Below are 16,112 nucleotides of genomic sequence, written 5' to 3' on the forward strand. Positions count from 1 at the left end.
CATTGCTAAATGGTTCTGAGATTGTTTTCGAAATATCAGGAAAATTCAAATATATCACAAACTACTCTCAAATAGTGTTATTCCCCTTTACTCCTTTGATATTTCAGCAATGTGTCTTAGAACAAAAATTCTTTTACAGTATAGTGATCAACTTCAGGAAACTTAACTTTAGTAATGTTCTGTAATCTAATTTACAGTGCATATCCAATTTAGTTAATGTCCCAATCCTGTCCTTTAGTGCAATTCCCCCCCAATACAGGATCCAGTCAGTGTGTACTTGGCTATCATGTTTCTACTGTCTCTTTTAATCTGTAGTAGTTCCTCAGCATTTGCCTTTTATGGCTCCCCCAATTAAATAACACCAACACACCAGAATAGTAGGATAAACCTCTGCATACCCAACACTCATACATTTTTTTCTAACTTTCCTAGACAGAGGTTAGTTACTCCTGACTCAGTAATCCCACAGAACTACTTCTATTACGCACTTATTATATTGCCATTATTTGTCTGATGTTCATCTTCTTTACTAAACCATGAACTCCTTAAAGCTTGGGGATATATTTTATTCATTTTTAGTACAGTACCCACACATGGTAAGTACCCAATAGGGTAATCAGAAAGAGTGACTGCTGTATAAGTACTTATTATTTTGTTAAGTGTTCAGACAAATAACGACAATGAACATTTATTAAGTTCTTATTCTGTGCATGCTCTTTTATGCATTAGCTTATATAATGTCTGTTACAACTCTGTAAGATAGGTACTATTATTATACACATGTCACAGATGAAGAAACTGAGACACCCAAGATAAGTGGCAGAGTCTATATTCAAACCCAGGAACTTTGACTCCAGGGTCCAGGCTTTTTGCCATACTACTACACCGCCTCTCTCCAATGACACAAAACACAATTATGCAAAATACTGAACTATGACAAAATTTGGTGAACGCGAGTTAAAGGAGATCCCCTCTACCTTAAAAACAAACTGGGTAATTACACACTTTAAGAAATAAAATGAAGTGTGCCTTGGAAAAGAGGTCAAAGAGAATAAATGCCCTTACAATATATGCTTAAACTAAGTAAAGTGGAAGTGATCTTTCATTAATGTGTAGTACCTTATGAATTTGACTGAAGAATATATTCCTTGCTTAACTGATGATCATTATTCTCCTTAGTTGTGTATATGTGTACCCTGCACTTCACGTAAGTTTTTTGTTAACTCTTATGAGACGTCACTGAAATACTTACCATGCTTCTCTTGAATTTCTATAAAATGCTGTATCTGTTATAGACATGTGTGCCTAAAGCAAGGGAAATTATAATAAATTATGAATTTGTCTCGAATTCATTATGCTGGGAATTCAGTTTAGATGTGAAATATATGTGATCAATTCTCTTTTGATAGTAATAAACTTCTCTCTAGATTTTCATAAAAATAGAATTTTAGTAATTTGGTGGGAAATTCAGCTCATTAAAACCTATCACTTTTCTTTATGTGATCTTTTAAAATGTGTATTATCTTCCTTTAGATGTCCTTGAGTGATGTTTCAGTACTGAAAGAGTAAATATTATGCAGTAAAATATTCCTCATCATTTTTTTCAAGAGTCCAAACATTTCTTCCAAATAGACATTATCTCAAGTTCTTGATGTTATAAATACATTTACACACACACAGGAATGCAAAGAAACTGACAGAGTAATGTTACATAATGTTAACCATTAGCAAATTTAGATGAAGGGAGTTTACTATACCATTTTTGTAACTTTTTTTCTATGTTTTTCAAAGTAAAAGGTTAAAAAAAAGTATTACTAAAGAAGCAATTTCAATTGTCTCACTGAAATATTGGCTTACCTTTCCCAATGAACCTCACTGAAGTCATTAATAATAGGTCTTCCTGTTAAGCTTTAAACTAAATTAAGATGGATTAAGTTCTCGAGAGGCGAATTTTTATTCTTTCCATTACTAAATTTCCAGAGAATGACCAGAGTTAGAGAGTAAAAGAATGTTACTTAGCTTTGAATAAATCAGTTCCTAAGTGAGAGTCAGTATGTTCTTAGTAACAGAAGGATAAACACAGATTTTTTCTTAGAATATAAGAAGTGTATTATAAAGATACTTATAAATCAGGAAATGAATTTGTTATTTCTTCTTCCTCTTACATAAGGATTGAAATACATATTAAGGAAAAAATCTAAAATTTATCTGAGAAAAATAAAGAAAATGAAAGTAGTTTATGATTAACCCCAGAGGGGCTTAAATTGGAAAAGGCCAAAAAAAGAAACCTATTACCTATAAAATGAACTTTAAAGTATTGCTATAAATAATAATAATCTAGGACTTCCCTGGTGGTGCAGTGGTTAAGAATCCACTGGGTTCGCGCCCTGGTCCAGGAAGATTCCACATGCTGGGGAGCAACTAAGCCTGTGAGCCACAACTACTGAAGCCTGCGTGCTTAGAGCTGGTGCCCCGCAACAAGAGAAGCGACCGCAATGAGAAGGCCACGCACTGCAACGAAGAGTAGCCCCTGCTCGCTGCATCTAGAGAAAGCCTGCGCACAGCAACGAAGACCCAACACAGCCAAAAATAAATAAAGCAAACAAACAAATAAGGATTTTAAAAAATAATAATAATCCAACAACATACTGTAAAATAATTTCAGGAAAACTATATATGATATCCTCTAATTTCTCATTATGTAGTTGTTTTGTGTTTTTCTATCTTGCTTATCATAAACTCTGATTCTGGGAAATAAAACTCAAATAATATTTAAATACTATGTCCACAAATAAATCTCCCTTGGTATATGACTGGGGCAGATATTTCAAATTAAAACTGGCTTAAAACTGCTCCAGGACTGCGTTTTCTATTCCCAAAAGAATATGATAGCCTTAAGTCACACTGGTCGAGGCTTCTTTTATAGGTTCTCATCCCAAAGTAAGTTCAACGTGAAATGAAATTTCCTCTGGATGAGTACTTGAGCCCAAACAGTATCACAAAAAGGCAATCAACAGAATGAGAGAGTATTTACAAATGACAGATCTGATAAGGTACTAATATTCAGAATATGTAAAGAACTCCTATAATACAACCACAAAAATACAAACAACCCAAATTAAAAATGGGCAAAGGACTTGAACAGACATTACTCCAAAGAAGATATACAAATGGCCAACAAGCAAATGAAAAAATGCTCACCGTCACTAATAGGGAAATGCAAGTCAAAACCACAATGAGCTACCACCTCACATCCATTAGGATGGCTACTATCAAAAAACAAAAATACTGAAAATAACAAGTGCTGGCAAGGATATGGAGAAATTGGAATGCGTGTGTGCTGTTGGTGGGAATGTAAAACGGTATAAAGCTGCTACGAAATATTGTACAGTGCTTCCTCAAAAAATTAAAAACAGGGGCTTTCCTGGTGGCACAGTGGTTGAGAGTCTGCCTGCCAATGCAGGGGACACGGGTTCGTGCTCCGGTCCAGGAAGATCCCACATGCCGCGGAGCGGCTGGTCCCGTGAGCCATGGCCACTGGGCCTGCGCGTCCGGAGCCTGTGCTCCGTCCGCAACGGGAGAGGCCACAACAGTGAGAGGCCCGCGTACCGCAAAAAAAAAAAAAAAAAATTAAAAATAGAATTACCCTATGCTCCAGCAATTCCACTTCTGGGTATATATCCAAAAGAATTGAAAGCAGAGTCTCGAGGACATATTTGTTCACCGATATCTGTAGCAGTATTATTTACATAAGCCAAAAAGTAGAAGCAACCCAAGTGTCCAACACTGGCTGTATAGCAATATACTTAAGTCTACTGAACCGTACACTTAAAATTGTTAAGACGGTAAATTTCATGTTATGCTTTACCACAATTAAAAACAAAATGTTATTAAAAGGAACAGTATAACAGTCAGAACAGATATAAAAGTAAAAAGCAGTTTCTAATCTGACCATGTGATAATCCTCTTCGCTTCTGTCTAGAATTAGTCCTTATTTTGTATTTTTCAAAATGCATAATCTATTGAATTATAACATGAACGAATCCTTTTTTTAAAAATGAAAGAAACAGAATAGAACAGAATATAGTACATGAATATATTGCATGAAATGCTAAGTAGTGTTTCGAAACACTTTCTGTTTCTTGTGTGTGTGTACACGCATGTATACAGCGTCATCGTGATGCTAAATGTGTTTCTTCTCTTTTTTGTTTTGTCATATACCATTACCATTGCATCCTTTATTCACCAACGCTGCCAATATAGCACTCAAGACACTCCACTGCAATTTTAAGTTCTGGGAACTATTCAATTATTCACTTACATTTTTCAAAGGCTTTTCTATTTGGGAAAACAGTAAGTTAATTCATATTGAGATATATTTTAACATATAACCAAAGTGCCTGACATACTCTATTCTAAAAATTTTGTGTTTAAACATTATAAGTGTAATATAACTGTTTATGCATATATAATAATTTAATATACATACATAAATTAACATATATAAATATATGTATATACATGGAAATTGATATTATAACTCATAAAACATCACTAATTAGCAACCTTAATATTGCCCATGTAAGAAAACTGTAATTAAGGAAAGATAAGTGAAATTTCCAGTGTAGCCCTCCTAATAAAATATGGAGTATAAGTTTAAACACAGCCCTTTAAGGTGGGTAACATCTGAGGATGTTTGCAGGTATTTTTTCCACTTATCACCCTCACTCTCCTCACCCCAAGCCTCAAAAATTGAGAAAGAAATGCCAATATTTTCAGTGCCTTTAACCATGTATATATCTCAATTTTTTTTACTCTAGGCAATGAAAAATGTTAAGAACGTGTCTTCACTTATACTACTTTGAACTGATTGGAAGTAAAATGTGACAGTGTGAGAAATGCAGTAAATGTACAATTCACATGAATGTATTTCTGACTATGGATTATTCCAACTGTATAACATATAGACTGATTCCCACAGGACAATAATGCTATAAATAAGTGGGTCACTCTCTAGAATACCTCTAGAATAAGGTCCTTCTGATCCCACTAATTGAGTCATATACTTACCAAGAATCAGTAGTACATGTTTCCAAACATGTATGGCACTTGTGCTTATGCTATTATGTTATTTAATTACTATATAAGTTAAAGAAATATGAGTATAAAATATTTATATGAAAACTCAAATCAAATAATTTTAAAGCAAGTCTTTTTAAAAGCTACAGGGAGATTGGTTCAAGATGGCAGAGTAGAAGGACATGCTCTCACTCCCTCTTGTGAGAGCACTGGAATCACAACTAACTGCTGAACAATCATCGACAGGAAGACACTGGAACTCACCAAAAAGGATACCCCACATCCAAAGACAAAGGAGAAGCCGCACTGAGACGGTAGAAGGGGTGCAAACACAATAAAATCAAATCCCATAACTGCTGGGTGGGTGACTCACAAACTGGAGAACACTTATACCACAGAAGTCCACCCACTGGAGTGAAGGTTCTGAGCCACACGTCAGGCTTCTCAACCTGGGGGCCTGGAAACGGGAGGAGGAATTCCTAGAGAATCAGACTTTGAAGGCTACTGGGATTTGACTGCAGGACTTTGGCAGGACTGGGGGAAACAGAGACTCCACTCTTGAAGGGCACACACATCGGGACCCAGGGGAAGGAGCAGTGACCCCACAGGAGACTGAACCAGACCTACCTGCTAGTGTTGGAGGGTCTCCTGCAGAGGCGGCGGGCAACTGTGGCTCACCAAGGGACAAGAACACTGGCAGCAGAAGTTCTGGGAAGTGCTCCTTAGCATGAGCCTTCCCAGAGTCTGGCATTAGTCCCACCAAAGAGCCCAGGTAGGCTCGAGTGTTGGGTCACCTCAGGCCAAACAACCAACAGGGACGGAACCCAGCCCCACCCATCAGCAGTGAAGGGGACTAAAGTTTTAATCCCACCAGAGCAACAGCCAGCTCTACCATCCACCAGTCCCTCCCATCAGGAAACTTGCACAAGCCTCTTAGATAGCCTCATCCACCAGAGGGCAGATAGCAGAAGCAAGAACTACAATCCTGCAGCCTGTGGAACTAAAACCACACTCACAGAAAGACAGACAAGATGAAAAGGCAGGGGGCTATGTACCAGATGAAGGAACAAGATAACACCCCAGAAAAACTACTAAATGAAATCCAGAAAAAGAATTCAGAATAATGATAGTGAAGATGATCCAGGACCTCAGAAAAAGAATGGAGGCAAAGATCGAGATGATGCAAGAAATGTTTAACAAAGACCTAGAAGAATTAAAGAACAAACAAACAGAGATGAACAGTACAATAGCTGAAATGAAAAATACACTAGAAGGAATCAATAGCAGAATAACTGAGGCAGAAGAACAGATAAGTGACCTGGAAGACAGAATGGTGGAATTCACTGCTGCGGAACAGAATAAAGAAAAAAGAATGAAAAGAAATGAAGACAGCCTAAGAGACCTCTGGGACAACATTAAACACAACAACATTCGCATTATAGGGGTCCCAGAAGGAGGAGAGAGAGAGAAAGGACCAGAGAAAATGTTTGAAGAGATTATAGTCGAAAACTTCCCTAACATGGGAAAGGAAAGAGCCACCCAAGTCCAGGAAGCACAGAGAGTCCCACACAGGATAAACCCAAGGAGAAACACGCCGAGACACATAGTAATCAAATTGGCAAAAATTACAGACAAAGAGAAGTTATTGAAAGCAGCAAGGGAAAAACGACAAATAACACACAGGGGAACTCCCATAAGGTTAACAGCTGATTTCTCAGCAGAAACTCTACAAGCCAGAAGGCAGTGGCATGATATACTTAAATCAATGAAAGGGAAGAACCTACAACCAAGATTACTCTACCCAGCAAGGATCTCATTCAGATTCGATGGAGAAATCAAAAGCTTTACAGACAAGCAAAAGCTGAGGAATTCAGAAGCACCAAGCAAGCTTTACAACAAAAGCTAAAGGAACTTCGCAAGGCAGGAAACAGAAGAGAAGGAAAAGACCTACAATAACAAACCCAAAACAATTTAGAAAATGGTAATACGAACAGACATATTGATGATTACCTTAAAGGTAAATGGATTAAATGCTCCAACCAAAATACACAGACTGGCTGAATGGATACATAAACAAGACCCGTACATATGCTGCCTACCAGAGACCCACTTCAGACCTAGGGACACATATAGACAGAAAGTTAGGAGATGGAAAAAGATATTCCATGCAAATGGAAATCAAAAGAAAGCTAGAGTAGCAATACTCATATCAGATAAAATAGACTTTAGGGCTTCCCTGGTGGCACAGTGGTTGAGAGTCCACCTGCCGATGCAGGGGACACGGGTTCGTGCCCTGGTCCAGGAAGATCCCACATGCCGCGAAGCGGCTGGGCCCGTGAACCATGGCCACTGAGTCTGCGTGTCCGGAGCCTGTGCCCCGCAACGGGAGAGGCCACAACAGTGAGAGGCCCGTGTACCACAAAAAAAAAAAAAAAAAGACTTTAAAATAAAGAATGTTACAAGAGACAAGGAAGGACACCGTAATGATCAAGGGATCAATCCAAGAAGAAGATGTAACAATTATAAATATATATGCACCCAACACAGAAGCACCTCAATACAGAAGGCAACTGCTAACAGCTCTAAAAGAGGAAATCGACAGTAACACAATAATAGTGGAGGACTTTAACACCTCACTTACACCAATGGACAGATCATCCAAACAGAAAATTAAAAAGGAAACACAAGCTTTAAATGACACAATAGACCAGATAGATTTAATTGATATTTATAGGACATTCCATCCAAAAACAGCAGATTACACTTTCTTCTCAACTGCACACAGAACATTCTCCAGGATAGATCACATCTTGGGTCACAAATCAAGCCTCAGTAAATTTAAGAAAATTGAAATCATATCAAGCATCTTTTCTGACCACAACGCTATGAGATTAGAAATCAATTACGGGAAAAAAATGTAAAAAACACAAACATGCACCTATGGTCAACTAATCTATGACAAAGGAGGCAAGGATATACAATGGAGAAAAGACAGTCTCTTCAATAAGTGGTGCTGGGAAAACTGGACAGCTATGTGTAAAAGAATGAAATTAGAACACTCCCTAACACCATACACAAAAATAAACTCAAAATGGATCAGAGATCTAAATGTAAGACCGGGCACTATAAAACTCTTAGAGGGAAACATAGGAAGAACACTCTTTGACATAAATCACAGCAAGATCTTTTTTGATCCACCTCCTAGAGTAATGGAAATAAAAACAAAAATAAACAAACGGGACCTAATGAAACTTAAAAGCTTTTGCACGGCAAAGGAAACCATAAACAAGACGAAAAGACAACCATCAGAATGGGAGAAAATATTTGCAAATGAATCAACGGACAAAGGATTAATCTCCAAAATATATAAACAGCTTATGCATCTCAATATTAAAAAAACAAATAACCCAATCCAAAAATGGGCAGAAGACCTAAATAGATATTTCTCCAAAGAAGACATACAGATGGCCAAGAAGCACATGAAAAGCTGCTCAACATCACTAATTATTAGAGAAATGCAAATCAAAACTACAATGAGGTATCACCTCACACCAGTTAGAATGGGCATCATCAGAAAATCTACAAACAGCAAATGCTGGAGAGGGTGTGGAGAAAAGGGAACCCTCTTGCACTGCTGCTGGGAATGTAAATTGATACAGTCACTATGGAGAACAGTATGGCAGTTCCTTTAAGAACTAAGAATAGAATTACCATATGACCCAGCAATCCCACTACTGGGCATATACCCAGAGAAAACCATAATTCAAAAAGACACATGCACCCCAATGTTCACTGCAGCACTATTTACAATAGCCAGGGCATGGAAGCAATCTAAATGCCCAACAACAGACGAATGGATAAAGAAGATGTGGTACATATATACAATGGAATGTTACTCAGCCATGAAAAGGAACGAAATTGGGTCATTTGTAGTGACGTGGATGCATCCAGAGACTGTCATACAGAGTGAAGTAAGTCAGAAAGAGAAAAACAAATATCGTATATTAACGCATATATGTGGAACCTAGAAAAATGGTACAGATAAACCAGTTTGCAGGGCAGAAATTGAGACACAGATGTAGAGAACAAACGTATGGACACCAAGGGGGGAAAGTGGTGGCGGGTGAGGTGAGGGTGGGATGAATTGGGTGATTGGGATTGACATGTATACAATGATGTGCATAAAATGCATGACTAGTAAGAAAAGAAAGAAAGAAAAAAAAGGTATAGGGAAGATAATCATAAAAGATTTGGAAAAATTATAAATACTTAAAAGATATCTGCACTCAGATTGCTTTACAAGCATCTTCAAGTTTATGTACCATCTAAAAGAAAGGGAAAATAGAAATCATAGAAGATACTTTTTGTACTTAAGCAAGATTCATACTCAAAGAAAAAGTTTTACTCCAAGTCAACAGATTAGCATATAAATACATATAAATGTTCATTTGTAGGGGTTTTGTGTGTATGTATTTATTAAAATAAAATGTGCATATTTCTTTTTTATGATTCTTTGCCTTATTTTTAATTAACTGACCAACTACTAGTCCCAGTCACAATGGCTAAGAGTGCTTGGAGTCCAGTAATTAATTGGTAGTAAAAGTAGCTGTGGCCTCAGGATGAGTCAGGGCATCATAGTCAATGTCTGATTTTAGATTCAGACCTCAGAAGAGATTTTAAAAACCAATCATCCAGATAGGAGAAAAAAGTAAACTTCAATTATAGTCAAGCCGGGATTTTTAAATGTTGGCAAATATTAGAAGGCAACTCTAAGACTAATGATAGGACTTACAATTAGACATGAACATTCTCTAAAAAATTTTAGGAATCTAAATATACATCTGGGGCTGCTAATGTATTAGTCGTACGAAGCCTACACACATAGATCTCATCAGTGAAACTAAGCTCAGAAAAAATATGGAATATACTAAGTTTTAATTAATGCACAACAAGAAAAACAAATAGAAATATGAAATGCAAAGACAAGTCACAGAAGATATTTACAGTGGCAAAAGACTTGAATAACCCTATAAAAGGTTATCGAAAAGGCCAATAAACATATACCCAACCACATTAATAATCAAGAAATACAAATTAAAAACACCGCATACCATTATAAATACACCATAGGACAGAAATTTTAAAATATGAAAATATGCATAAAGAGAGACATCACCTGCATTCTGGTAGGAGTATAAACTGTAAAACCCACGTTGGAAAACTGTTTGACATCATCTATTAAATCTGAAAATATGCACACCCTATGACCAAGCAATTCCAACCCTGAGTATATACACTAGAGACACAAAATGCATGCACATGTGTACCAAGAGATATAAAAAGAATGTCCATAGCAAGTGTTATCAGTAATAGCAAAAAACTGTTGTTCAGGGTCTTCCCTGGTGGCGCAGTGGTTGAGAGTCCACCTGCCAATGCAGGGGACACGGGTTCGTGCCCCAGTCCGGGAGGATCCCACATGCCGCGGAGCGGCTGGGCCCGTGAGCCATGGCCGCTGAGCCTGCGCATCTGGAGCCTGTGCCCCACAACGGGAGAGGCAGCAACAGTGAGAGGCCCGCGTAACACAAAAAAACAAAAACAAAAAAAACTGTTGTTCAACCAGGAAAGGATAAATAAATCATGGTTTATTCAAACAATGGAAGAAAATTAAACTAGAACAACATACAACCACATCAATGAATCATACAAATATAACTTTGAAAGAAGATAAAAGACACAAATATATATAATTTGATCCAACTGATTAAAAAATTCAGAAACAGGCTACATATATTCCTAGTGATATACACATAGGTGGTTAAAGTAAAGAAAAGCAAAAAAGTAATTACCATTAAAGTCAGGGTAGTGGTTTACCTCTGGTGTGTTTACGCATTACATTTATTTATTATAAAACATGTTTATGTTTTTATACTTTTCTCTATGTATATAATATATCATAATAAAGTTTATACTACATATTAGAACTTTAGGAATTCAATATATTTTTATGTGTACTGATCTTTAAAAAGAGTTCAACTTTTACCATAATTTTATTTTTTAATTTGTTGCTTGGTTTCTAGCTATTACACTGCATACTGCATGCGGAAAAGGTGTCAACTTTAAAGTGTTTTTCTTGACAAGTTATAACAAGATGGAAGTTTAGAACAATGCTATACATAAAAGTTATTAATTACTTATATAAAATAAGAGTTAAACCATTGTTGCTGTGTGTCTCCAAAATATAATTTTTAAAAAGTCAACATTTTTATGATGTTATTACTTTGAGAATTTATATTATCAAATGATAAAGATACATTTTCCTCTATCTACCACTTGGAAATGATATGAAGATAAAAAATATAGGCGTTTCTCTATGGTCTGTGGAAAGAAGGGAGACATTTAAGATACTTTACTTTTATGAATAAAAAGTATGGAAAATAACATCAGATTTAAAAAAAGGTTTTAAGCCTCATAAATGCAAATATTTTTTTGCCTCAGGAAGCTTTCATCTTACCTTTAATAATTCAAAATAGTGCCAACAATGATATACTGGCACCAGCATAAGGCGTGGAAGGACATAACGAACTGCCTCTTTAAAACCATCAGCAATGGACTGCAAAGCAAAAAGACAAAAAACAGTATATCTCTGATATCAAGGTTATGTAACAGTAGTGCCTAACAGAAGCAGATTTTAAGAATACAAGTTACAGGGAATTCCCTGGAGGTCCAGTGGTTAGGACTCGGCACTTTAACTGCCGGAGCCCCGGGTTCAATCCCTGGTCGGGGAACTAAGAACCCACGAGCTGCGCAGTGTGACCCCCACTCCGCCCCCAAAAAAGAATACAAGATACAGACTAACAAAACTATAACAGGAAGAATGTTCTATATTGAAATTGAAGTGCTGTAAATCAAGTTTTTTCCTCCTTTAAGTTATCAGATAATTAAATATATACATTTCATCTTTCATGGCTAAAATAACTTTAACAATATTCTTCTCAGCTTTTCTTCAAAAGTTTTGGCATCCACATACCCTAAAGGAATGCTGAAAAGCTATGTACTGTCTCACACATTTTTATGTCAATTTTATTAAAAATGTTTTAAGTAGTTACAAAGAATGTGTTTTGGGGGATGTGGTACATTGTAGATGTGATTTAAATATATTTCACCAAACAATGATCAAATAAATTTCAGATTTAGCTCATTTAATTTATGAAAAATGTCTGTTATATAACTTAATTGATAAAGCCAATCTTCAATGTCAAAATAAATAGCCAGATCAGACTAAATTTCTGCAACAAGTCTGACTTCATTCTTAACTTGAAATACACATGTTAATGTCACAGTCTTACATACAGCAAGCATCTGGAAGAACCTCTGTTTCTAACATAAAACATGCAGGTATGAGAACTTTACAAGCCTCACCTCTCCTTTACCACAATGTCCAATGAATGATGAAGTACTTTTTAAAAAAGGTAATATTCACCCTTGTTACAAACTTCTCATTTCTTAATTTTTAGACAAACATGACAAGACAAAGGTAGATATGACATTTCAACTACCGAGAGTTTTTAACACAATCACCCCATCCCCTGCTTTTGGAACCCTTTTGGCTTTGCACTCAATAAACTCTCCTTCAGGAGCAATCCTTTTTTTTTTTTTTTCTTTTCCCTGGCTGGTACCCTGGAGGTTTTTACACCTTGGATCAATGCATAATGAAAAATTCAATATGACAAGAAGTAATGTGTAAGAAAAATTGGAAGAGAATGCAACAACACAAACAAGGTTAGACTAGAAACTAATTCCCTTAAATATATCTGTACCCTTATATTGCCTGGAAAATCTTAGTGTATAGCTAGGGTTAGGTATATCCCAGTTTTGAAAACTAATAGTCTGCAGAATAAATGATTTTCTAAAATTTATAAGGCATTTAAAAGTTACTCATGTTGATTTTAAATGTCATTAAGGCTGACTTATTTAAAGTGGTATTTCTCCTCATCAGGTAAATACAGACAGAAGCAATATACAAAGTGAAGAAAGGGTTCGAGATGCTGCTTTTAAAATATATACTCATAGGTAAACCCTCCCATAACTCTCACCTATTGTTAACTCAAGTAAACTATAATTTGTTCAACAGACTTTTACCAGGATATGCAGAAATTAATTTCTTTTATCATTTAAGATAGTGATACAGATTATGCTAGATATAATTTTGTATATTTTACATACAGTGCTTTAAGTGGAACCAAGATGAAACTTTAAAATTAGCCTACAAAAATCATTTGTATTGTTAATTAGCACTGAAATGGCTACTAAAGTGCATTCTAAAATATTAACGCAATGTGTTTATAGTGTAAGGAGTCCTCTAAAAACAACACAAGCTAATGTCTGACTGTTTAATATGTGCCAAATGTGCTTAGTGTATTCCTGTTTAATTTTCATAACCGTAAGAGGTATACATTATCATCATCATTTTACAAATGAGCAAACTGATTCTCAGAGATTAAGTGACTTGATCAGGGTAAGACAACTATTAATTGGCTCAAAGCCAGAAGTTCTGACTCCAAAGCTCATATTCTTAAAGCATGCCTACATCTTCTAAAGAAGTTTTGTTGTGTTTTTTTTAATAAAAAACTTTTATTAAAGTTTTTTGAGAAAACATTACTTTTTCATTTTACAAATGAAGAATCTGTTTTAAGTTAATACAGTACAAGTGAGTTTGGCCTGAAAAGGGGTTTTATATCTAACTCTGAATTTTACTGAATATCTGGAACAACAGCTTAAATAATTGGGTCTTAAATTCAAATTTCAAATCCCATTCAAATCCCATAGTAAGAATTACTAATAAAGTAAGAATAAAACAAGAAATGTTGTGAGTGCTTTTGATGAGTATGCAAAGATTTTATAAGCAGATTTTTCCATTTAACTAATGCCTACTCCATGGTTTATATGAATATATAAGATTTAACTTAAAGAATTATTCTTTCAATTAAGTAAATTTTGAGAATTAAGTGTAACTTTTATTCCAAGTTGACAAGTTTTTGAGTAGAGCAGAAGTAGAAGATGATAATAATGGGAAGTCACAGTAAAGGAGGGAGGCAGGTAAGTTGTTTTGAACATTTATATTTGAAGTCCTCGTGGGATATTCAAATGAATTAGTTCAAAGGTCAGCTGGTTATACGAAAGTATATACATACACACACATACATCCACTGTTCAAAAGAAAGTTATGACTTGAGAATACAAATAGGAAGTCACCAGCATATAGGTGAAAGCAAAGGGCATGGATAAAGTCACCGAAGGATAGCACAAAGGAATAGAACAGCAGGGCTGCTAACAGAAGTTGGGTAACACCTGCAACTACGGAGACTGAGAAGAAACCAGAGAAGATGAAAATTAGGTGTAAGTAGTATCACAGGAGTCAAAAAGGACAACAGGGGTACTAATAAATACTACAGACATAAATATGAAATCAAAATATCCACAGGATTTGGTGGTTAAGTTTACTGCCAAGGGCAGTTTTTAGTGTTACATCCTGATTAGAACACAGATGGTAGCAGTTTGATGGAGAATGATAAAAAGTAATATGAAGACAACTGGCTACAAATGGAAAAAACAAAAAGGGGACGAGCTAGAGTGACAAAGATTTGTTTATTTATTCGCTTGTTTTAGGACAATAAAGATTTGACCATATTCATATGCTAAGGGAGAAGAGCCAGTCTAAATGCAGGAAGTAGTAGTCAAGGATCATCAATGCCAATGTTACCTTCTTTAAGTGTTGAGAGAGTAAAAATATAATTTTTACTCTCTCTCCACTTACTCTCATTTTATCTAACTGCATTACTGAACCAATTAACTTGCATACTCTCCATTTATATATCTATCTCCTTTAAATGACAGGCCTGATAGAGAAATCTGTATGAATATATGTGAGGATATTCTCCACTCTTCATGATTTTGGTTTTATCTCCTGTAGGGAATAAGATCCTGAAATAGCTCTCCATATTCATCTCTACATCTCAGATCCAGAATGTGCCAGATTTTTCTAGTCAATCAGTATTTGTGATGGTATTCTATAAAAGGTTTCCACATTAAGGACAAATTGAAAGAACTCAAGACAGAAAACAGAAAACAACCTAGAATAGGCTTACAATTAACAGATTTTGAAGGACTGGTGAAATATTTCTTTAGTCGCTTTATTAAAAATAACATTCAATTTAAGTTTACCTGAAAGTGTAGAGCCACTGAAGGTCTGGCCATCAACTTACTGAAATGTTCATTAAATTTTGGTGAAAGAATATCCTGTGATAATGTTTCATAAGGATCAAATGCTTGTTCCTATTTTTTTTTAAAAAGGAAAACGTGTTAGGTTTAAAAGAACATCTTTTCTACTAATATGGCACAGATTACTTAATGGCAAATTTTTATTTAAGTCCTCCATGAGGTTTCAGAATTTTTTTTATTTCAGGGACAAATAATAACTATGGCTGTAACTTGGAAATGTTTAATAAATGTAAGTAATGACCTTGGGCAATGGATGACAAGAAGCTACTGGTCTTAAGTTAGGTCACTGACTTGTGGTCACAAGTATCAAACTATTAAAATGTATACGCACATTTACCCCAGATAAACAAAAGGTGTACTTATTAGTAAAATAAGGCCAGGATTTGAAATTTCAGTTAGGTTTACCTAGGTTGAAATGAGTTTACACTGAGGATTATTTTCAAAGGAAGCAAAAAGTGATATTCCCACTGTTTTATCCACTCTCCACTTTTTCAAAATTAGAAAAAGAAAGCAAAGACTAACATACAGTAAACTAACAAAACAGAAACTGCCCATATTTTGTCCATGTTTATACTGAAATAAATTCCTATTATTTTATAATAATCAACATCTCCAATGTTTAGCCAGAACTAGGATTTGTTTCATTGTTGTATGTTAAAAATGCAGTATGTTTTTCAGAAAATAACAAGTGTTGACAAGGATGCAGAGAAACTGGAACCCTTGTCCACTGCCAGTGGGAATTGCAAAATGGTGTA

At 35.6% G+C, this 16,112-nt stretch overlaps 1 protein-coding gene across 1 annotated transcript in view; it reads right to left on the reverse strand.

Annotated features, from left to right (window-relative positions):
• Positions 1-16,112, reverse strand: part of SOS2 (SOS Ras/Rho guanine nucleotide exchange factor 2) — a 99,706-nt gene that overhangs the window by 37,298 nt on the left and 46,296 nt on the right. Inside the window, exons 7-8 of the mRNA XM_029236234.1 lie at positions 15,301-15,411; positions 11,591-11,689 (exon numbers count right to left, since the gene is read on the reverse strand). Of these exons, the coding sequence (XP_029092067.1) occupies positions 11,591-11,689; positions 15,301-15,411 (210 nt within the window). The remainder of the gene's footprint in view (positions 1-11,590; positions 11,690-15,300; positions 15,412-16,112) is intronic.

Source organism: Monodon monoceros, unplaced genomic scaffold (genome assembly GCF_005190385.1).
Source record: "Monodon monoceros isolate NGI ecotype Baffin Bay Population unplaced genomic scaffold, NGI_Narwhal_1 Super_Scaffold_21, whole genome shotgun sequence".
Classification (NCBI taxonomy): domain Eukaryota; kingdom Metazoa; phylum Chordata; class Mammalia; order Artiodactyla; family Monodontidae; genus Monodon; species Monodon monoceros.